This window comes from Balaenoptera ricei, chromosome 19, assembly GCF_028023285.1.
Source record: "Balaenoptera ricei isolate mBalRic1 chromosome 19, mBalRic1.hap2, whole genome shotgun sequence".
NCBI classification, from domain to species: Eukaryota; Metazoa; Chordata; class Mammalia; order Artiodactyla; family Balaenopteridae; genus Balaenoptera; species Balaenoptera ricei.
The window spans coordinates 34,954,943-34,975,699 of record NC_082657.1 but is presented as its reverse complement, the minus strand read 5'-3'; the positions used below and the strand labels follow the sequence as shown (position 1 = coordinate 34,975,699).

At 57.6% G+C, this 20,757-nt stretch overlaps 2 protein-coding genes and 1 long non-coding RNA gene across 4 annotated transcripts in view; 2 read left to right on the top strand and 1 right to left on the bottom strand.

The window, feature by feature from the left end:
- The window catches only part of LOC132353586 (guanine nucleotide-binding protein G(o) subunit alpha), a 157,146-nt gene extending 153,292 nt beyond the window's left edge, over positions 1-3,854 (top strand). For both annotated transcript variants that reach the window (XM_059904890.1, XM_059904891.1), the window contains 2 exons: positions 1,260-1,413; positions 3,648-3,854. In XM_059904890.1, the coding sequence (XP_059760873.1) occupies positions 1,260-1,413; positions 3,648-3,835 (342 nt within the window). In that variant the 3' untranslated portion in view covers positions 3,836-3,854. The remainder of the gene's footprint in view (positions 1-1,259; positions 1,414-3,647) is intronic.
- Positions 3,855-3,944: 90 nt separating this feature from the next.
- On the top strand, positions 3,945-17,030 carry LOC132353588 (guanine nucleotide-binding protein G(o) subunit alpha-like). The gene is made up of 4 exons (XM_059904893.1): positions 3,945-4,025; positions 11,261-11,414; positions 14,512-14,727; positions 15,787-17,030. Exons 2-3 carry the CDS (start codon positions 11,267-11,269, stop codon positions 14,697-14,699), a joined length of 336 nt encoding a protein of 111 aa, XP_059760876.1. The 5' UTR covers positions 3,945-4,025; positions 11,261-11,266; the 3' UTR covers positions 14,700-14,727; positions 15,787-17,030.
- LOC132353590 (uncharacterized) lies at positions 14,569-20,539 on the bottom strand. Its single transcript, XR_009499050.1, has 3 exons — positions 17,485-20,539; positions 16,475-16,639; positions 14,569-15,964 (listed from the first exon to the last, which is right to left on the bottom strand). It is a non-coding gene; the product is annotated as an uncharacterized LOC132353590 (long non-coding RNA).
- Between the last annotated feature and the right edge of the window lie 218 nt (positions 20,540-20,757).

Sequence of the window (20,757 nt, the reverse complement as noted above, 5' to 3'; positions counted from 1 at the left end):
TGGGGCGAAAATTGGGGCTGCCTGAGAGAAAGGTGTCTGGAGGCTCCTGGAGCTCAGCCAGGACCCCTGGGGCTAGTGGCTGCCCGCCCACCGGCCGACCACCCTGCCCACTGCGGCCCGGACCCCAGCGGCCCCGGGCCTCACCTGCCACAACCTCTCAGCGCCAGTGCCGTCACCGCCACCTGCAGGGCCTTAACTTGCCAAACCAAGGCCAAAACCATGAGCAGATTCTGAGAGACCCTCCAAGTCGGGCAGGTATGAAGCGCCTCCTTCCAGTTGATACCATCAGCTAAGAGTTGAAAGCAGCAGGTTCCCAGGGCACCGCCGGGTGACTTTGCTGTGAAGCCTGCCCCCCACTCCCGCGTTCCACACTCCTCACCAGCCACTCGGCTTAGGCTGGTTCTCCCCACCCTCGCCTTCCATCTCCAGCCACGCAGTCCACAGCCCCAGGGTGGCCGTGGCCTCCGGAGCCTGCACAGGGGCCTCCGGAGGGACTGACTTTGACTTCCTGGCCCGAGACCGGTTGAACCAATTTTGTTTTTTGCTTTTTTTTTTTCTCTTTCTTTCTCTCATGTTTTTTGCTGGGTTTTTATTTTCCTTTCTGTTTTCATCTGTTTTGCTGGCTTTCATCTTGGGGTTCTTCTGGCCCCTCTGCTGGGAAACCAGCCTCGATAAGCAGCTCACCCAGAGCCGCCCCACGGCCTAGCCAACCCACCCAGCCTCCAACCACACCAAGGCCACAGCAAGATCACTCCCCCGACACTGTCCCCCTGGTGTCTGCTTCCAACTCTGGATTAATTCGAGGATCTCTTGGTCCTCGGTTAATGTTTCCCAACTGAATGCGTGCAACCTCCCACCCCTGCTGGCGAAACCAAATGAGACCCCGGTAGAGAAATCTGCATGCCCGAGGTCCCGTGTGGACGTGTGGATGGTGGTGCGGCCCCTGCCCCCGCGTGCATGGTGCATGTCCTCTCCACGGGCTAGAGTCCCTCCAGTGACCTCGCTGCCCCAGCCTGGGTCAGCCCTCTTCAGTGGGCGGGCAGCGTTCCCCAGCCTGTGCCCTGCTCCACCCCCCACCTGCGTGTGGAATGCAGCAGGGACCATGTCCTTGTCCTGTGGATCCTCCTGTCTCTGTCCCTGATGGTGCCTTCAGCCGTGTTGGTGGACCTTCCCTTCGCTTGTCCCGCTTTGTCACTGGCCGCGGTGGGTCAGGGCCCCGGGCACCGCCAGCCCTCACTTGCCTCTCCACTCTGTTGCAGAACCGCATGCACGAATCGCTGAAGCTCTTCGACAGCATCTGCAACAACAAGTGGTTCATGGACACGTCCATCATCCTGTTTCTTAACAAGAAGGACATATTCGAAGAGAAGATCAAGAAGTCCCCGCTAACCATCTGCTTTCCTGAGTACACAGGTAGAGACTGCCACTCCCCACGGGGACCGCAGGGGCCACGCAGCCGCTCAGGCCACACCAGCTCCTGAGGGAGCTCAGTCCCCCTTCACCATGCTCTGCGGACACACCAGATTCTGCCCTGGAGAATCCAACACAAAACCGAAGGCGGGCCCCCTCCCTTCCCCACAAGGTGCTGTTGCGAGGGGCTGGGGCAGCCAGCTGGGGCATCCTGGTCAGGGGAAGCAGGGCTGGAATCCCGGCTCTGCCACTTACGAGCTGTGTGATCTCAGCAACCTCTGGACCTCAGCTTGGCCATCTGTAAATAGAGCTTATCAGTAAAATGGCAATACCAAGATGATGATGGGGTTGAAGATCGGGGCTTCGAGTCAGACAGCCCAAGGTTCGTGCCCCCACTCTGCCACTCACAGCAGGTTACATAACCTCTCGGAGCCTCCGTTTCCATGTCTGTGAGATGGGAACAATCACTGTGATTATCCACCCTCCCTCCCAGAGTTGCCAGAGGACAAAGTGAGCTAAGAAGCATGGAGGGCTTAGCATGGCAGGTGGTGCATAGTAACTGCTCACTAAACATTTGCTATTGCTCTTATGACTGTGATTGTAAAAAGTATCGTGACAGCACCCCCATACGGGTAGTTATATGATTCAAATGGCCTATTGAACGTGAGGGAGCTTCACGAGCAGGAGAGACCAGGGCCTCCCTGCGGAGGTTGCTGAGGATGACGGAGGCCACCTCTGTTAATGTTTCCGTGGGTTTACCTGACTGTGGGTGGGTGGGCAGCCTGGCCAGAGCCCCCATGGAGCAGCAGGGTGCCTGGAATAGCCCACGGGCTCACTGGCTCTTCAGGATGGCCAGGGCCTGGTCAGAGAGGCGAGTGGAAGCAAAAGTGGGCATCCCCAGCCTGATCAGCCCCCCAGCCTGGAGAGCACAAGGGTAGACAGAGTCCCAACAAGGTGGGCCTGCTAAGTAAGCCTCCGGGCTGAACCCCAGTTCCCCGAGAGTGCACGTGGGGGCCATGGCTTGGAGCCAGACAGGCAGCACGGCTCACTCTTTCTCCCCTTCCTCGAGATCAGGCTGCCTAGCCCGTGGGTCAGGCCCCAGCAGCAGGCAGCCAGAGGTGGGCCGGGCTCAGCACCCCTCACACCCGCCAGTCAGCCTCCTTTTAGCTGTATCTAAATTGGGGGTCTGTGGATCCCGCCCTAGGTGACCTGGGCTGTGGCCCATGGTGCAACAGAAAGAAGCAAGGTGAGTCAGTCACCAAGGCCGTTTGGTGCTGACGAGGTCCCAGGGACCCTCTCCCTCACCTCCGGCCCAGATTTAGGTAGACCCTCAAGGCCAGGCCTGGTGGCCTGTGCCCATGTGCCAAGGGGCTGGGTCCGTCCCGCCCCCGCAGGCGTGCCACCCCTGGGCTTCCAGCCTGCAAAGCAGCCACCCCAGTGCGGCACTGTGGCTCTGAAGTCCAGCCCCCCTCCCTCCCTCAGTGGGTTGTGACAGCCCTGCCTGGGCCTGGGCCAGGGTTCCTAGAGCCTGTGGAGGCTTCAGGGCAAAGCCAGGAGTCCTGTTCTGTTCCTCCCTAAACAGCAGCTGCTCTCCTGGAAACGCCTCTCGCTGGGCTCACCAGGGACAGAGTGATGTGGCGGCAAGGAAGGCAGCAAGCCAGACAGTTCTGAATCCCTGGATGGTGAACATGAGAAGGAGGAAGGGGGAAGGAAGGAGGGTGGGGCGATGAGAGGAAGGAGGCCTAGGAGGCTCCCAGGTGCAGCACAGTTTCCACCCACCTTGCCCAGCAACAGCCAAGGGAGGTGGCGTCCCTGCCCACTGCGAGGAGTCACAGCCAGGAGAGGACAGCCTGCAGGGGCTGGCGCAGACTTCTGCACCTGTGTGAGGGCTGGTTCAGATTTCTTTGGGCAGGACCCACAGGAAGAGAGAATGTTTGCATCAGGAGCCCGTACATGCATCTATAAAAAGAAATAGGAGTTCCATGAAACAGTGTTCACCCTTAGCACAGGTGAGGCCCGGTGAGGTTTGCTCTCTCGTTTCCTTCATTGGTTTTAAACTGGATGTGGACCACGGACTTGGTTTCATGACCCACTGTTGATCGAGCTGAGCTGTCGTCAGCTTTCTCCTGCAGGGTTGTCACTGAGAGGCCCTCGGTGTCCGCTCCCCAGCCCGTGGCCTGACCGGCACCCAGGTGGGGGCCTCGCCTCACCAGCTCCTGACCTGGTCTCTCCCGTAGGCCCCAACACCTTCACGGAAGCCGTGGCTCATATCCAGGCGCAGTATGAGAGCAAGAACAAGTCGGCCCACAAGGAGATCTACACCCACATCACCTGTGCCACTGACACCAACAACATCCAGTTTGTCTTTGACGCCGTGACGGACGTCATCATCGCCAAAAACCTTCGGGGCTGTGGCCTCTACTGAGCCCTGGCCTTGCCACCCAGCTGCCCACCACCCTGCCCAGCCTGCCACCCCACCCCTGCCCTGGAACCAGAGCTCCGCCACCTCCCGGACCACTCCCTGCCCTGGACAAGGGAGCACCAGCGGCTGGCACTGAGCGGGGAAGAGGAGGCGCCCTCCACGGCCTCCCCGACCCCAGACACCAGAACACGTGGTAACGGGGCTGGCGGGGGTGCCGAGTGCCCACACCTGCCGAGACAGACGGCTCGCTGGCCTCCGCACCATCGCTGGGTGTCTCCCCGGGGGAGAGGCGTACGGGGGCCAAGCCGCCGTCCGGGCCAGAATGGGCACGCTCTGCACGCGGTGGTTCACGCTTGAGGTCCCAGGGTCCCCTCCTGTCTTCTGAAGTTGTGCAGGTGGTGGGGCAGCGTGCTGGCCGGAGCGGGGGCAGTGGGAGCCGCTGCTCAGCTTTTCTTGGGGTCTCTCTGGTCGAGGGCAGCTCCGTCACCAAAGGCCAGGGTGGGACCAGGCCACCAACCGCATGTGGGTCCGGGGGCTCAGGCCTCGGCAGGTGTCTCCCTCCTCCTCCCCCTGGACCTCAGCCCTGGACGCCAGTCCTTCCTTCTCTGGGCCTCCCTCCCTTCACACCTCTGGGGCTCCCCAGTGCCCTCCTGGGAACCCCCACCCCAACTCCTCACAGGTCTGGAAATGCTTCTGAGACCGACTTCTTGCAAAGGCACGTGGTAGATGGTCGGGGGGGTTGAGTCCCGTGGTGCCTGGACGGAGGTGGGGAAGAGGCGGTGGGGGAGGGGAGGCCAGGGGAAGTGACTCTTGCGTTGACTGGGATGGGGGCCTCCCACCCGGTCTTTGCAGGCCCCAGGGTGGCTTATCTACTTCTCCCATCACCCGGGGCTTGGGCGGCCGCTCTGGAGTGTGAGCAGACATGCTTTTTCTTCCCAAATTCATGGCGAATCCAACGCAAACCAGCTGGGGCAGCAGGGGGCCAGGGGACTGGAGGTTCTGTAGTTGAGGAGACCCAGGGGAGGTGTGGGCACGGCCCCTGTAGCCAGTGTCCCAGCTTCCTTCTGTCTTGGTGAAGAAGTCGGAGAGTTTGTCCACAGCCCTTGGGGTCCCGCCAGCCCCCAGGGGCAGAGGAGGGCAGACGGACGTGCCCATCATACTGTGTGTGCTGTGAGGGGCGCAGCCTGGCTCACACACACACACACCCCCAGCCCCCTCCCCGGACAGAGAGTCCCGAGACCCCTTGGAGGGGCTTTGCTGTAGAGATCCCTGAGGAGAAAAGGGTGGGGTGACTCCTCCTGGTGACCCAGGCCCTGGCTGACCTTGGACAACGAACACACCTCTTTCTCTCCTGGGCGCCTCCCGTTGGCGGATGCCACCAGCCAACACCCCAGGCAGACCCTGTGTGCTTGGATGGCAGCTTTGCCTGGGGAGCCAGATGTGCCCACAGGAGGAGAGGGGCCGCCCCTCAGGGGCCTCTGGCTCCCTCCTCAAGCCCTCTGCTCCTCCAGCACCCGCGCTGGGCTCTGCTCAGTCCCGGGCCAGGCAGGACCCCTGCCCTCCCAGCGCAGCCCCTGACTGCCCCGCAGCCAGGAGCTCTGGGCTTCTTGTTTCCAACAGACCCAGAGCTCTGGGTAGTGCACGGGAGACCCAGGGCACCTTCCCTAGTGCCAAATGCCTGCAGGGGTGGGTGCCGCTGGGGTGAGCCCCATCCCCGCCTGGCTGGCTTGCTGGTGCCGCTGGCCTCATGGGAAATCACCGGGCAGCCAGGCTGTAGGAGCCACCCCGGCAGCCCAGCTCCATTTCGGTTTTGCTTGCCTCGTTGTGTGCTGCGCCTCGTACCGGGTGCTGGGTCGTGGCAGAGGACAGGCCCCTGGAGCCGACAGCCTCAGTGTCCTGCACGGGCAGCCAGGGCCAGTCAGGCCATGTTGCCCGACACTGAAGGCGTAGCAGTTACTTCCTGGCAGCACCACCCTGGGTGTGGGCAGCTGTGCCCCTAACTCTGCCCTGTGACCCCAGACTCAAAAGCAGCTGCTCAGAAGGGTATACTGGCCAAGCCCCACCTCTAAGGCCATTGTCCTGGAGGTGGGGGTCACCTGCTCTCCGGGCCCAGGGCAGCAGCCAGGCTGAGGGCCCCGGGCCGTAGCCCATCCTGTCTGCCGTGTTAGGAGGCTGGGGAGCGGGGTGCTTGGGGCCTTCCTGCCCCTCCGTGCCCCGGGCTGCCTTTTCTCTCTCAGATGCTCTGCCCTGCTCAGCTGCTTATGCTACTCTTGCCCTCTGACCCCGGCCTGCCCAGGGGGTCCTTGGCTGTCTAGTCGAAGCCTCCAAGGAGCAGGTATCCAGGGTGAAATTCCTTCCCTGTCCCCTGCGTCTCCCATCCACTTCGTCACAGGTGGCTCCACCATGGGGAGGAATGACTGAGGGGACAGATGAGTTTTGGCTCCGTCGTGGGTGTGGGTGTGGGTGTGGGGGAGATGTTATGAGTGACCGGAAGTGGGTGATTCTCTTATCCACAGTGGCCCCATGTGTGCCCCAAAGAGGCCATGCTTCAACTCTGCATGCCTCTAGTTTATCAGGGCAAAGGGAAACTGATCTCTAGGAGGGGCGCCTTTACCAGACCCGTGAAACTTATGCCTGCCATCTAGATTCCTGTGGGCAGGTTCTGTGCCCTGCACCAGTTGCCCTCACAAGAGCCAGGTTTTGGCCTTCCCACCAAGAACTGAGAGAGGCCCCCAAGGCTCTCCGGCCTGCCTGGAGGGGGCAGTGCCCGAGGCCCAAGGAAGGGCTCTGTGGAGCCTGTGGACTCTGGCCTGAGGAGGGTGCAGGGTCTGCTCCAGCCCTGAGCAGACAGCGCACCAACAGTTCTGACATTCTGGTTCTGTGGCCCCCTTGCATGGAGCCCTAGATGCCTGGTGCCCTGGCCCTTTCTCTCCTCTCTGGTCCCAGCAGAACCTGAGGACCCATGGCCACATGCTCCTACCATGGGGCGGTGGGCGCAGCCCAGGCAGAAGGCCAGCACCCGATCTGGTGTCAGGAGGCAGCTCTCCTCCCAGTCTCTCCCCCAAGTCCAGCTCCGCCCCACTGATGGGAGCTGGAGGCACCCCTGCCCTCCCTACCCAGAGCCCCCATGACCAGGGTCCTTAAACCCCCAACACAGAACACGCAGGAGTCGGCTCACCTAGCTTACCTCTGCCAGGGTGAGTCCTGCAAGGGGAGAGAATATCCCACTGCTTCCACCTAACCCTGTGACAGTCTCTGCCCCCTGGTTGACTCTGCAGGTTCTCCTCTCTGGCCTGCATCATTCCTGGCTCCTTCCCCTCTTCCCTTGGCTTGACCTAGTACACTCTTCAGCCCTCTTGGTGAGTAAATCCACCACAGTCCAGGCCTCAGCCTCTTCCCTCCAGACCAGGTAGTGTCCTGCCCAGCCCCCTTTTTGAGAAGTCTGGTGCACAAGGCCTCTTCGGGCAGCCTCTGTCCTTCCCTGAGCCTTCCGGAAGCCTTTGGGCACAACCTGGCAGTTTTCAGGAACTGAGGCTTGAGGCTCCAGCTCCGTGGCCATCAGAGATTCAGTCTTGGGTGCCAAAAGCCAGCACCCTCCAGACAGCGCCCCCTTGTCAACCCACAAGCCTACAGAGCGGAGGGTCCAGCGGCCCAGAGCAGTGAGACAGGACACAGCATCCAGACCAGGATCAGGGCCCGGGTGTGAGCTGCTGCCCGCCACCGCCCGCCCCCAGCGAGGTGAGTCCTCAGCCCTCTTTCCCAGGAGCCAAGTGGGGCCTTCCTTTGCGGGCTCCAGACAGGCTGCACCCCCAACCAGATGAAGGCCCCCATCAAGGGAGGGCCTGCTCAGGGCAGAAACAGAAAGAAGGCCCATCCAGGCCCAGGGCGCCCAGAGCACCAGCGTGAACCCACAGCCCGTCCCCGGCAGAGCCAGCCGCTCGGAGGCACCACCCCTCCTGTGGCCCATCCTTTCCTCCCCCGCCCCCCGGCCCCGGCCCCGGCCCCGTCCCTGCGGCCTCCCTGAGCAGCCGGGCCCTTCACCTCCTGGTCCTCTCTGTCTTAGTCCCTGCGTCCTCTGTGCCCATGCCTCCTCCCCTCCCCGTCCCCGGCAGAGGTGGGCTTGGGCGCCCCTCTCCTTCCTTAGCAAACCCCTCTTAGGTGCCGTGGTCCCATTTCCCAACCCCAGCACCACCCACCCCATATTAACTGTAATTTTGTAAGAAGAGTGACTCGTTGGTTTAATAAATCTCTAGTCATTGTAATTTATTGGCTGCCGTAATGTATTTATTAGTCACCCACCGTTAATAAAAAGTGCCAGCTTTTTCTAGCATGAGTGTGGTGTGTTGCGTCAGTGCCCAAGTTGCTTCCACCGGCGCCCCCTGCACGACGTGTCCTGGGGCCGGACCGCGGGCCGCCTGGCAGAGGGGCACAGCGTGCTGGGGCAGGATTCCAGGTGACCGGGATTGTCGTGAGGGCAGAGATTGGTCTGTCCCGTCCCGCGTGCTTGGTGCCGGCCATGCCCCTGCTCCGGTGGCGGCAGCGAGGCCACTGGCCACGCTCTACTGGAGACTGGGAGAGACAGGGAGGTGACAACCCCAGGGGTGGGTGCTGTCGCCTGGCTGTGTTCCCTGGCTCCCTTCTCTTTTCTCACATGCTGACATCTCCTCTTGTGAATGTGTTCTCGCATCCGTGTTCTCCGGGGAAGCTTGGAAGGACACGCTGGGCTCTTGGCTCCTTGGTGATGGGTTCCAGTGTGTTTGGAGGGATGGCAGTGAGGCCTGTGGGGTGTGGAGGGGTTCTCGGTGCCGGCGCCTCCCCTCCCTGCAGTGGCTCCCCTCCCCACTGCCCTCCCTGCATCTCCAGGCTCGGCCCCTCCTTCCAGGCTCACTCCGATGCCCTCCCCACGGGACCAGGTCTGACTGGGGAGCGTCGCTGCCTCCCCGGCCCCTCCCCTGCTCTGTGCCGCTCGCTCGCTTGCTCGGAACCGGGACTTTTTCACGTGTGTGCATTTTCTCTCCCCAACTAGACTGTGAGCTCTCGGAGAGCAGGAGACTGTGCCGGTCGTTCCTACAGCCCCGTAGCTGCCCCACGGAGGGCCTTGCACACAGATCCAGCTGGTATTGGTGGGAAGAGTGCCCGCTCTGCAGCCCTGGGGCGTGGAGGGGCCGAGCCTTAGCCGAGTGGAACTCTGGAGCCCAGGCAGCTGGCCTGGATTTTTCCTTCGGACCTAAGCTTGGCGGCCTCCAGACCTTCAGCTCAGCGAACATGCCAAATGGGCACAGTCCGCACTCTAAGCTCGGATCTCCCTGGTGGCCCCTTCTGGTCCTGGGAGTGCCCTGGGCATATGTCCCCACCGTGTCCCCCAACGTCTAGATCAAGTCGAGATAGTTGGGCAGTGAGTTGGGATCTTGCCTCTGGCTGAGGCCTTCCAGCTGTTGGTTGAGCAGCGATAGGACGAGGTGGTGTCGTGTGGTGGTGGGGCTTTTCCTGTTGAATCCTTGGCTCTCCTCTGCTCCCTGGTGGCTCGGGGACCCTGGGCGTTCCCAGCCCCCACCCCCCTGCGTGTGGATCCACCTGGCCTCCCAGGAAACCTCCGCCTGCCCTTTTCTGAACAGCCTCCATTGAGACGGCACCGGGCAGAAGTGTCTCATGCCTCCCTGAGTGTGACTATGCAGTGACTGACCGGCAGAAATTGCGGGGACTGAGAATGAAATTGACTGGTTGAGGCTAGGAGGGTAATAAGATCATAGGAGTTTGCTGAACATGTGCGGCAGAGTGAGAGGACGATGCCATTTACTACAGGTCCCAGAGGGTGTCGTAAATCCGTGCGGTTGTCTAGGGGCTCCTGAGGGGCAGCCGAGAACCTAGACTGCCCCCTCCACCAACTGGCCTTGACCATAAGGACAAGGGTTTGGCACCAATACCCTTTCCAGGTCACCAGTATGACTACACAGTCATGGAAGAGATGACAGAAGGCGCGCGGAGCTGGCCATGACTCTCTGATCATTTATTCTAAAGCCCACAGGCTCCTCACTCTGGCTGGAGAAACCAATTGCATTGCAGAAGCTCTGGTCTGGCCCAGAGCCGGGCGCAGGTCTCTGCTCTTCCCCATCCCAGCCATGTCACCTCTCACTGTCCCCTAAGGATCGATGAGGTTAAATGACAAGGCAGGGGAAGAGCTGGCAGAGTGGGGCTTGGTGATGGGTGATGGTCACTTCATCTTCTTCCCGCTCCCACTCAGCTGGAGGGAGATGTCGGAAACCAGTTTACTCTGCGCCACTGCTTGCTCGTCCGTCTCAGTGATTAACGCCCAGTGATGCCCACACCAGTGCTCTGCTCTCTCCTATGATTTGCTTCAGTCTTCTTACTTCAGAGGGAGGGTGTAGCCTGGAATTACTCCTGAACTTGGGCTGCAGACCCATGGAGATAGGTTTGGGGCAGACAAGTTTCCAGGGCTAGGACGGGGTTCTTGGGGGAAATGAACGGCTCTCCCTTCCCCCAGAGAGCTATATCACGAGGGAGCCACCTTCCTGTGCAGAAATGGGTTTGTACACAGAGAACAAACTGCCAAGAAACAGACTGCCCAAGTTCATGTGCCTGGCATCCCACAGTAGGATAAGTCTGTCCTTGCCCCGGACAGAGGGCTGTCCCCTGGGATCCTGCTTGATTTGGAGTGCCCATTGTGTTCACTCATTTGCTAAATGAACTCCTGTGCGCAAAGCAGTTCTCCACGTCTGCGGTGCTTAAAGCTCCTCGCGTGACCAGACGTGGTTGAGTTTGACCCAGCCCGAGGGGGTACGGCCAGAGCCCCAGGCACTCCTGCAGGCAGCCTGGGCAGGAGCGTCTCCGCAGGTGGCAGCCCCTGAGGATGCCTGCAGGAGCCTGGCGTGACTTCCCCTCAGGAAGGGCCTACAGGCCCTCACCACTCCCAGAGGACACCCCGACCCACAGGTTAGGCCCAACAGGACAGGTCTGGACAGGAAGGGCCAAAGCCCGGCTCTCAGGCTCCCGTCCAGCAACCCCCACCCCCGCCAACGCACGCGCACGCACGCACGCACACGCACGCACACGCACGCACACGGAGACCTTCCCGTGGCTGGAGACTGCAGACGGGAGAGCTCAGTCACCCCGTCCTTAGCCTCACCCAGGGAGCACGGGTTGGTTCCCAGTCCAGTCTCTGCTACCGGCCCTGAGACAGGGGTGTAGGTTGTTCTGAACACTGGAAATGCGAAGCTCCGTGCTGTGCGAGAACGTTCTGTCAGCCTTCCGAGGAGCTGAGGAGCCGTGGGGGCCCAGGAGCCCTGCCTGAGCTGCCGAGTAGCCCAGTTCTTCCCTCTCAAGCCTAACTTCCGTCTTCTCTTTCCCTGTCTCCGTGTCTGTCCCTCTCGCTGTCTGTCTGGCTCTCTCCCTCCCCGCCTGGGGCTGCAGAACCGCATGCACGAGTCTCTCATGCTCTTCGACTCCATCTGTAACAACAAGTTCTTCATCGATACCTCCATCATTCTCTTCCTCAACAAGAAAGATCTCTTTGGTGAGAAGATCAAGAAGTCACCTCTGACCATCTGCTTTCCTGAGTACACAGGTAGGTGTCGCGCGGACCTGCCAGGGACCTGTGTCTCCCCTGCGGGCATCTGGCAGAGGGCAGAGGAAGAGGCGAGGGGTGACCAGGTCTGGCCCCTCCCGGGGCGCTGCCCTGGGCGTGGTGGGAAATGGACCCTCGTGACGCGTGTGTGTTGTGAGCAGGCGACTCCGGAGAGACGTGGCAGGATCAGAAGGCAGGACAGGCCCACAGCTTCCCCCTCTCCTTCCGTCCTGGTCCCCTGCCTCCCCGGTCTCTCCCCCTTCAACCCCTGCCCGGGCCGCCTCAGCCCCGCCTGCTTTCCGTGCTCCTGCTTCGGTAGCCCTGCCCCTGCCAGCAGAGCAGTTCCCCTGCCCCACGCCGTTGGGCCTGCTCTCCCCACCTCCACCCCCATCCCGCCTGCTCTTTCCCGCTCTTCTCTGCCCCTGCGCTTTTCCCCCAGTCAAACCACCCCTACTTCCTGCAGGCCTTCTCCATCTCCACTTGCCTCTCTTCCGCCTTCTCCGGGGCTTTTCCTCTCCTTCTGGCTCCAGGGGAGTGTGTCCCACCCCCCCAGAGGAAGCTGTCTCTGGCAGCTGACAGAGGCTGGCTGTGTAGGGTGGCCCGGCTCTGGGCTGCTGCTGAAGGCTAAGGCAGCGCTGACGGGCGGCCGGAGCCCAGCCTTTGTCGCTCTGGGGACTGGGAAGCTTCTAGAGGCCCCTGGGGCATGGCAGTAGAGAACGTATCACAGGTGGGCTCAGTCAGGAACCCACTCCCTGACAGCCCCAGCGAAAGATCAGGGCTTAGGCTTAGCTCCCAGGGCGACATGGGTCCCCAAACCCAGCCAGATTCCAGAAGAGATGGATGCTGGCCCCTCCGCCCTCCTCCACTCCTGGGTGGGGGGGGGGGGGAGTCTGCCCTCACACTTGGGTGTGGAGGGCGCATTGGCTTGTTCTGAGCGCGGCCTGTCTCCACTGTGTGAATCTGCCAGCTTCCTGCCCTCCCCAGGGTGCAGAGAGGGAGACAGGGCAGGCTCTCGGGGCGGACAGGCGGCAGGAGCATGGTGCAGGCAGGCAGGCTAAAGCAGCTTCTGCACCCAGACTCTGCAACTTTGGACAAGTTAATCGCCTGTGCCTTGTTTGTCATCCGGGCACCGCAGCAGATAATGATGCCCACCGCTTGCGGGGCTGGGGGTGGGGGAATGAACGGAGAGAACTGTGCCTGGTGCCAGGTCTGCACCATAGCTGCCATCACTGCCCTAGTACCATCCAGAGGATGGAAACCAAGCAAGGGGGGATTGGCCGTGGAGGAGGCGCCCTCTGCAGGGTGGGGCGGAGCAAGTCCAGGTGGGCACGGGACAGGCCGGGGAGGGCCCTGCCTGTGGGTGGAGCCGGGCTGTAGCCCCTCTTGGCAGCCACCCCTCCCAGCCTCAGCAGAGGCCCTTCAGGACCAATTCGGGCCTTTAGATAAAGTTGCGGTGACCGGATGGGGCGCGAAGTCTGCAAGCTCCAGCAGGCCCTCTCAGGCCAGTGCCACCTCAGGGGGCCGGCCTGAGCCTAGGGCTCTTCCTTGTCCCCAGGGACCTGGCCCCACTGGAGCCCGATTTGGGACGTGGCCCAAGGAGCGGTCAGTCTCACTGTCGTGTTGTATGGCGCACTGGATGCACCCAGGGAAAGTCGGTCTGAATTTGGGAAACATTTGAGTTCTTCAGGGCCTCCAGAGGGATCCAGTTTGAGTTCAGAGAACATGATGGATGACAAATGGACACCAGTGAGGTGGCCCCTGGGGGTACCTAGGCCTGTGGGGACAAAACAGGCTGGAGGGGCTGGGGCGTGCAGGTGGCTGTCTGGACGTCCACGGGGAGCTCTGCGGGACCGCCAGGCTGTGTAAGGGCGCTGACTGAGCAGACACTGAGAAGGCGGGAACTGGACGTCCCCAGAGTTACTCCTGGGCACTTTTCACCTCCGTGGGTGCCGTCGTGGCATCCTCTGGGCAAGAAGCTCCTTGATGGAGTCCACTGTGGGGTTGTGTCTAGTCTGCGAGCTGCCACTAACTTGATGGCTTCACTGTGTTGGTGGCCAGCCAACGGTGGCGTGGAGGAGGCTCTGCCCTGTGGGCTGTCACAGCTGCTCTCCGCCCTGTCCCCACCCACCCCGTAGCCCTGACCCCTCACACTTGCTTATCTGGCTGCAGACGCCTTCCAGCACCCAAGCCCCAGCCCCACTGTGGCTCACACCCAGCCGTTGGAGGATGGCGCAGGCAGGGGGGTGGGGGGGGGGGAGGGAGCATGGCCCACACCCTCAGCATAAGACCGTGTCATTTCCATGCCGGCCAGATCCCAGGGGCACTGCAGAAAATGGGGCGCCTAACTTGGATGGGCTTTAAGGCAATTCTGTGTTGGTCCACGTTTTATGATAATTGAAAACTACAGGATAGAGCCACAGGGTTTGGGTTGCAGCTGGTGGGCAAACTGTCCTTACATCATGCACAGATACCCCCACCAGACCCCGGCCAGGATCGAGGGAACACTCAAGGAATTGCGGTGGGCAGCGGGGCTTCAGTTGGCATTACAACACTGCCAGCCCCTTAAACAGCCCACCTGGGGGTTCCCAGTGCCCCCTGTCCTGGCCACTCACCCAAGAACGGGGACGGCTTAGAGACAGCCCCAGCCCTTCTCATTAAGAGGAAGCATCCAGGAAGGAGTGTAGGCACGGCGCCCCCTGCACGCCCAGGGCCACCACCCCACCGGGAACTCGTGCATCAGAAGCAGTAGGACCGGTTTAGACCAGGGGTGAGTGTTGTGAATGGCGGACTGGCCAGCCTCAGTCACTGTGCTCATCTAGAAAGCAAAAGGGACAGCCTGTGGCCGCTGTCCACCCAGGGCTCCCGGGGGGACCCTGTGTGAACACAGAAGGAAAGACCTGGGAAAGTCAGAAGCCAGGCCAGTGCTCAGCCGCATGTGGTTTTCAGTGTAAGATGCGACTCCACCTTGGAGAAGGGCCCCAGGCAGCCTCCTGGAGAAGGTCACGGCCCACATCTTCAGCCCACTCACCCCCCTCTCACCAGGGCCTCCTCCCCACCCCACCCCACCCCACCCCCGTTCTGCTCTGTTTCGTTACAGGCCCCAACACCTATGAAGATGCCGCCGCCTACATCCAAGCACAATTTGAAAGCAAAAACCGCTCACCCAACAAAGAAATTTATTGTCACATGACTTGTGCCACAGACACGAATAATATCCAGGTGGTATTCGACGCCGTCACTGACATCATCATTGCCAACAACCTCCGGGGCTGCGGCTTGTACTGACCTCTTGTCCTGTATAGCAACCTATTTGGTAATGATTGATTCCAGCATTCACAGAAAAGCTTGCACACATACACACACACACCCCACTAACAAACAAACAAATGCAAGTTGGTAAATAAACTTGAAAAAGGCATAACAAACCTTATATATAGACAGACAAATATAAAGGTTTTTTTAGTTTGTACTAGAAGGAGCTTGAGACAGAACAGACCGACATTCCATTGATCATCAAGGTTTTCCTGGGACAGCACCTGAGCATGCACTTATGTGCATGCACGCGCACACACACACACACACACACACGTCACGGTGGCAGTCCTGATTTGGGAGTCCATCCTTTTAAGAACAGCCACGTGATTTTACACTCGCTGAGACCCATTTCTGTGAGCAGGGAGAGGGCAAGGAAAGGCCTAGCCTTAGTCCAGCCTTTTCCTCTGCTTCCACCCGCTGAGGCTGTGTGCTGTCAGTTCTGTCCTGCTCTTGTGCAAATTCCAAAACCCTTTAAAAAATGGCCAACACCCCAAATGTCTCCCTGCCCTATACTCCCAACAGAAAAATTAAGGATGCTTCTCTTTTGGGTGGTAGAGGTGGTTAATTTCAAGAATTTAGAAGAATCATTGCTCCGACCAATCCACTGTCTGTCTCCTGAGTTTTCTTTATTCATGTTAACAAGGCAAGAGTCAGAGAAAAGGGAGACTCCGGCTGCTTTCTGCAAGCAGCTGAGGGGAGGGGCCGGGCAAAGCACAAGGTCACAGTGCAGAGCTGAAGCTGCTCCTCCCCTCCAGAAGGGCTCCCCCTCCAAGAGGGCGGGAAAAAGAAGGGGAGTGATGTGGAGAAGGGGCGGGAGTGGCGGAGGGGAGGGCAGATCTGCAGACCTGGCTGGGTCAGGGTCCCGAGGGGTGAGGCCTCCCAGGAGGCCTGGGCTAGGCTTCCCCTGGATTGCTGATCCCCCTGCGATGCTGCCCCATCTTGCCCCACCTCAACATTATTAAACATGTTGGAGGGATTGTTGGTTGGTTGGTTGGTTGGTTGGTGTTTTAAATCAAGGAAAATGGTCAGACTGGACCCCTTATCTCTCTCTCTACAGACTGCTTCACGGACTCTTTGCTGTTGACGTTGATCTCCTGGTAGCATGACCTTTTGGCCTTTGTAAGACACACAGCCTTTCTGTATCAAGCCCCTGTCTAACCTACAACCCAGAGTGACTGACGGCTGTGTATTTATGTAGAATGCTGTAGAATCCGGTTTTAGTTGAGTCTTTACATCTAGAATTTGAAAGGAAAAGAAGAACATTTCCCATGTGCTTTGTAGCTTAAAAAAAAAAAAAAAAGAAAAAGAAAAAAAAAAGGATAAAGGAAAACTCAGCATCTCATCCATCTTTTTTTCTTTTTGAAATGAACATCCACAGCTGCACCCGTGCCCACCCCATCCCACCTGCAGAGGTGCCGCCTGTCCGCACCCGGGGCGCTGGTTCCCGGGAGTGTGCTCAGGCCACGCTTTCCAGACGTGGCCTCACCGTCCACAGCCCTCTCCCCACCCCCCGCCCAGGCCCGAGCCACTCCACCCACACGCTCACTCCAGGTTTGCATAGAAAAAGCACAGCTCTCACGGGCCAGTAGCTGCCCCAGAAGAATACGGAACATATATATATAAATAGAGCCCTATAGGAAACAATTTCTCCCCAGCTCCCTTTCTACAGAGTACCTTTATCATTTTTTTTTTAGTTTTAGATTTTGTTTTTATTTTTGTCCTGATGAGCACTATGTATTACATACCAGATCAGCTTTCATAGTCTTTGGGAACCGGGTTGTGGTTTTTCCCGCTGACATTTTGCTTCTCCGTCTCTCAGATGGATGCTCCCTTTGTGTGTGTGCGCCCCTCCACCTTTTCCTTTGTTTCAGTGACCTGTGTTCACTCTTTCTCATGTGGGGATGTTTGTGCTGCAGATAAAAACAAAAATTTTTAAATACCACAAGATGGAAAAAAAACAAAAAAAATTTAAAAAAAAAGATGGAATGCAATGTTTACAAGAAAGCCACAGTTCTCATGATCAGTCCAATGTCATTTCTACTTTGACTAGTATCCAAACTCCTTCACGGTTTCACTTTTAAGACTTAATATTTGCTGAAGACCAGTCACAGCCATTTCAGATAGAGGCAAAAAGACAAAACACAAAAAATTTAAAATGCAGAAAAAAAAAAAACTTGGAAAAAAAAAAGCCCACGGGTCTTTCTAAGCCTTTCTATTCCCAATCGGTGAGGTTTCTGTGATATCTTACACACTGCCAGTCTACTTCTCTGACTAATGGAAAATTCATGTGTAGCTCAATAAAGAGAATGTTTGTCTGTATTCCTGAGTCTCACCCTCGGGCTTCATTCTGACAGGAAAGGGAAGGAGGGATTTGACTGGGCCACAGACGCTGGGAGGCTGGTGGGTAGGGCTGTAGGTGCTGGATAAGGATCCCCCCCTCCCCCGCCCCCGCCATCAAGGGGAGCCAGCTGAGCGCAGCTACCTGGGGACAGGGCCGGCAGAGGAATGGGTCACTCGGGCCTGCAGGTGCCCTCTCCCTCCCAGCTCCAGCATCTCCTCATGTTCAGCTGGTTTGGTTTTCGAGGGTAGGATGGAATGGAGCGTTGGAAAGGGGGGCGGGGAGGGCAGGTAATCCCAAATCTCCTGCTAATACGGGATCCTGTACCCAGTCGCTCCACCGCAGCAGAATGGGTGGTCCCAAGAATGAGGCCAAATTGCCCCAGCCCTCTGTACCCAAGGGGTCACATGCACTCACTTGGACATCTTTAAAAGCCTCTCCTGTTGCACTTGAATGCCAGACGTCCCCGGCAGGCCAAACACACACGGAGCAGCTGAGCGCAGCCTGGTGTACGGAATCTGGTTCTCAGTTCCTCCAAGTGGCAGGTCTCACTACCTCTCCACTGGGTTGCCAGGTTTCCACTGCAGTTAGTTGCAGATCAGTTGAGACTGAGACCTGGAGGTAACAGAGCTCATCAAAATCCTTGCATCATGTCCATGGATCACTTACTAGCCAAGCAGTCAAGTGCTCCACCTAGGAGATGGCAGGGGCTGGGCAAGGGCAGTTAATTGGAATCCTCCGCACGCCAGCAGCCCAGGAAGGCCTCTCCTTGGCAATTCCAGTGGCCTTTTGAATCTAGTGAGGATGGAAAGTGGGGGTTGATACTGCTGCAGAGACCATGGCGTAACAAGAGGCTAGTCCCCTCCTGTTAACAAAGAACGGATCCGGGAGCTCCTCAGCCAGGAAAAGCCTGCTGGTGAGCCAGCCAGGCCCATCCCTCCCCCAGCGCTGCTCCCACCAGCTCCCCTCGCCCCAACTTATCTGCAGAGGGAGGCTCACAGCCATCTCTGTTGATGGGAAGGCTGCGCTCCTGGCCACAGCTTGACTTCAGGACACTGGTCTGGGGGGATGCAGATGAAAGGCTGCAGGACGCCGTGACTTCTACATATGGCATACCTGAACTTCTCTAAAAAAAATGAGCCATAGGATAACAGTTCTTGCATATGAATTTTGTAGATAAAAACAACAGAAGTTTCTTTGCCTTATCTTCCTTAAAATGGGATCCAGAAGCATTTTCTTGGGAAAGGGTGCAGGGAAAGACCAATTCAATTAGATGAGACACGTGGGGGCAGAGCCTACGCATCAATGGTCTCCAGACACTCCACAAGCGACTCTAAGGTGCAGTCAGGGGCGCCGAGAGATGGAGGCGTTCAGATGATGGAGGGCCTTCAGGGCAGGCAGGCGTTGTTCCCTGACCAGCTCGGCGGCAGGGCCATGGCTCCTCCTGCATGCGAGGCCCTGCTCCACAGAGCTCTCCGCTTCCTCCCCGTAGTGGGGAAAGTCACGCCCAGAGAGGACCACATCTGCTGGCTAAAGATAAAAAAGCATACTGTCTGCACAGCTCAAGTGGGAAACCAGGTCCAAGTGGCCACCTGGGCACCCAGGATTTATATCAACACAAGAAAAACATCCACAAGGACCATCGATCTCTACAGTACATAAAAGCCTCAAAATTAGGGGGAGAAAACAAAACAGCGAGAACCCAAGATGTCAGCAGAGCCAAAAGAAAATGGAGGGAGTAAGGGAGAGCACTTCCAAAAGAGCCCAGAGAGGGCAAGGGCACCTCCACCACCATTCACAGAGCGCCCAAACACTCAGTTTACAAACGTGAACCAGCAGCCTGGCCTCTGCTTTGGGCTACGTGGCGGAGCACGAGGACAGGCTCCCTTCCTGGAGACAGCCAGCACAGTGAAGGGGCCATGGGATGGGGACCACCTGATGGAACGGGACACTGGTCTAGCCTCCTGCCCTTGCCCTTGGCATCTGTCCCAGATGCCCTCAAGAAGTGACAAAAGCCAAGAGACAATACAATTAGTGCCCAGAACCCTTTACTATCCAGGTGTAAAATCTAAGGGTGAATTTAGGACTTCTCTTTTGGGGTCATTTTAAAGGCATGGCTCCACTTTGATCACTGTCATACTGCTGTATTCCAATGTCTCAGGACCCTCTAAAATTGACTCCAAAACATTTTCTCTTTTCACACATCTGAAACATAAGAACACATGGAACTGGTATCATCTTTAAATGTGCACAACATGCACACATATACAAGGATGAAAAAACCCTCCAACCAAAACGGAACACAGAAAATCAAAACGCGTTCTAATTTCCGCACCTCTGAAAAAAACTGCCTTAGCTCCCAGCCACACACAACACACTAGGAGAGTTTGCTTTTTATTATCATTATTATTGTTTTACAATAAAAACAAATAGCTATGCTCTCAGCAAAACCAATTTAAAAAGAAAAATAAAAATCACAGAAATTTACTAACAGCATTTCAAGATAAGGCTTTTGAAAGATGTATTGAAATAAATTATCTCAGCCTAAACATCACTCTATTTTCAGTTACTTCTCAACATTCTAAAAACTTTGTTATGTAAAATACATTTAACTTTGCCAATAATTTTAGATAATACTGGATTCTTCCCTGAAGGACTACCATAAAACTATGCTTTCAAACATTAAAAACTTAATCCAGTAGGACATAAAACTGAACTAGGTGACCTATGATAGTGTGTTTCAAATCCTTCAAGTTAAATGTGTCAAGGATTTGAAAAAGTTCAGACCTGGGTCTGCTCCAAGGCAGGTGGACTCAATATCTTACCTTTCTACGTTTAATTAAACCAACAGGAACACAGTTATGAAAATGAAGGGCTCCGGGGAAGAAAGATACAAAAGATGTCTTTTATTTCTTCAATAAAGCCCTCCAAAATTTACTCTCCCATCTTGTAAGGCCCACATTTTCTCCAAGGACCAAACCCACAGCCTTTGGCATTGCCTAATTTACTTTAACAAGGAATTAAAACCATGAACCAAGGCTTGCCGCTTAACCCTTTCCCCGTGTCCAGGGGGGTGGGGGGGACGATGAAATGCAGAGAGAGGACAGACACACAGCGTGTCCTCATGAGATGCGGGAGCACCAGCGTTAACGGAAATAAAGCCAGCTTTGGATAGGGGGCTCAGAAAGCTAGTCCCGGATGTACTGGGACACGATGGGTCACCTCCTCACACTATGCCCCTGGGCTTTCCTCTCCTCTGCTGCAGGTATCAAACCAAGCACTGTTCTTCCGAGATGCCCTGCCGGCCCAGGGGTCCAGGAGCCTGTAGGTCTGGCCTCTGTGACATTCTGAACGCCTCCGCACCAAGAACAGCAGTGTGACAACATAAATTACCCAGTGGCGTGGAGTCAGGCTCAGGCTGTACACCTCCACACCGCTTTTTATGGATCCCACCCCCTGCACCTCCCGATTCCCCCCCGGCCCCCCCACGCCCACTTCCTGCCACATCTGGAGCTAAAGACACCAGCATTTGTTATGACTTCTGCATAAAGCCGTCATGGAAGCGGCCCCCTTCAGGGTCTCTGGCTGCCCACTTCCTCTTGATCCTCCCCCACCCCTACGAAGTCCAGTCAACGCAGAAGAGATCATGCTTAGAGTCAAAATGTGCAGTGTTTCTAAAGGGAAGAGAAA

What these genes read in the sequence shown, in the direction of transcription:
- LOC132353588 (XM_059904893.1), top strand. Translation starts at nt 11,267, where the DNA reads ATGCACGAGTCTCTCATGCTCTTCGACTCCATCTGTAACAACAAGTTC. An exon ending in CTGCTTTCCTGAGTACACAG is followed by an intron (nt 11,415 to 14,511) that starts GTAGGTGTCGCG and finishes GTTTCGTTACAG; the next exon opens with GCCCCAACACCTATGAAGAT.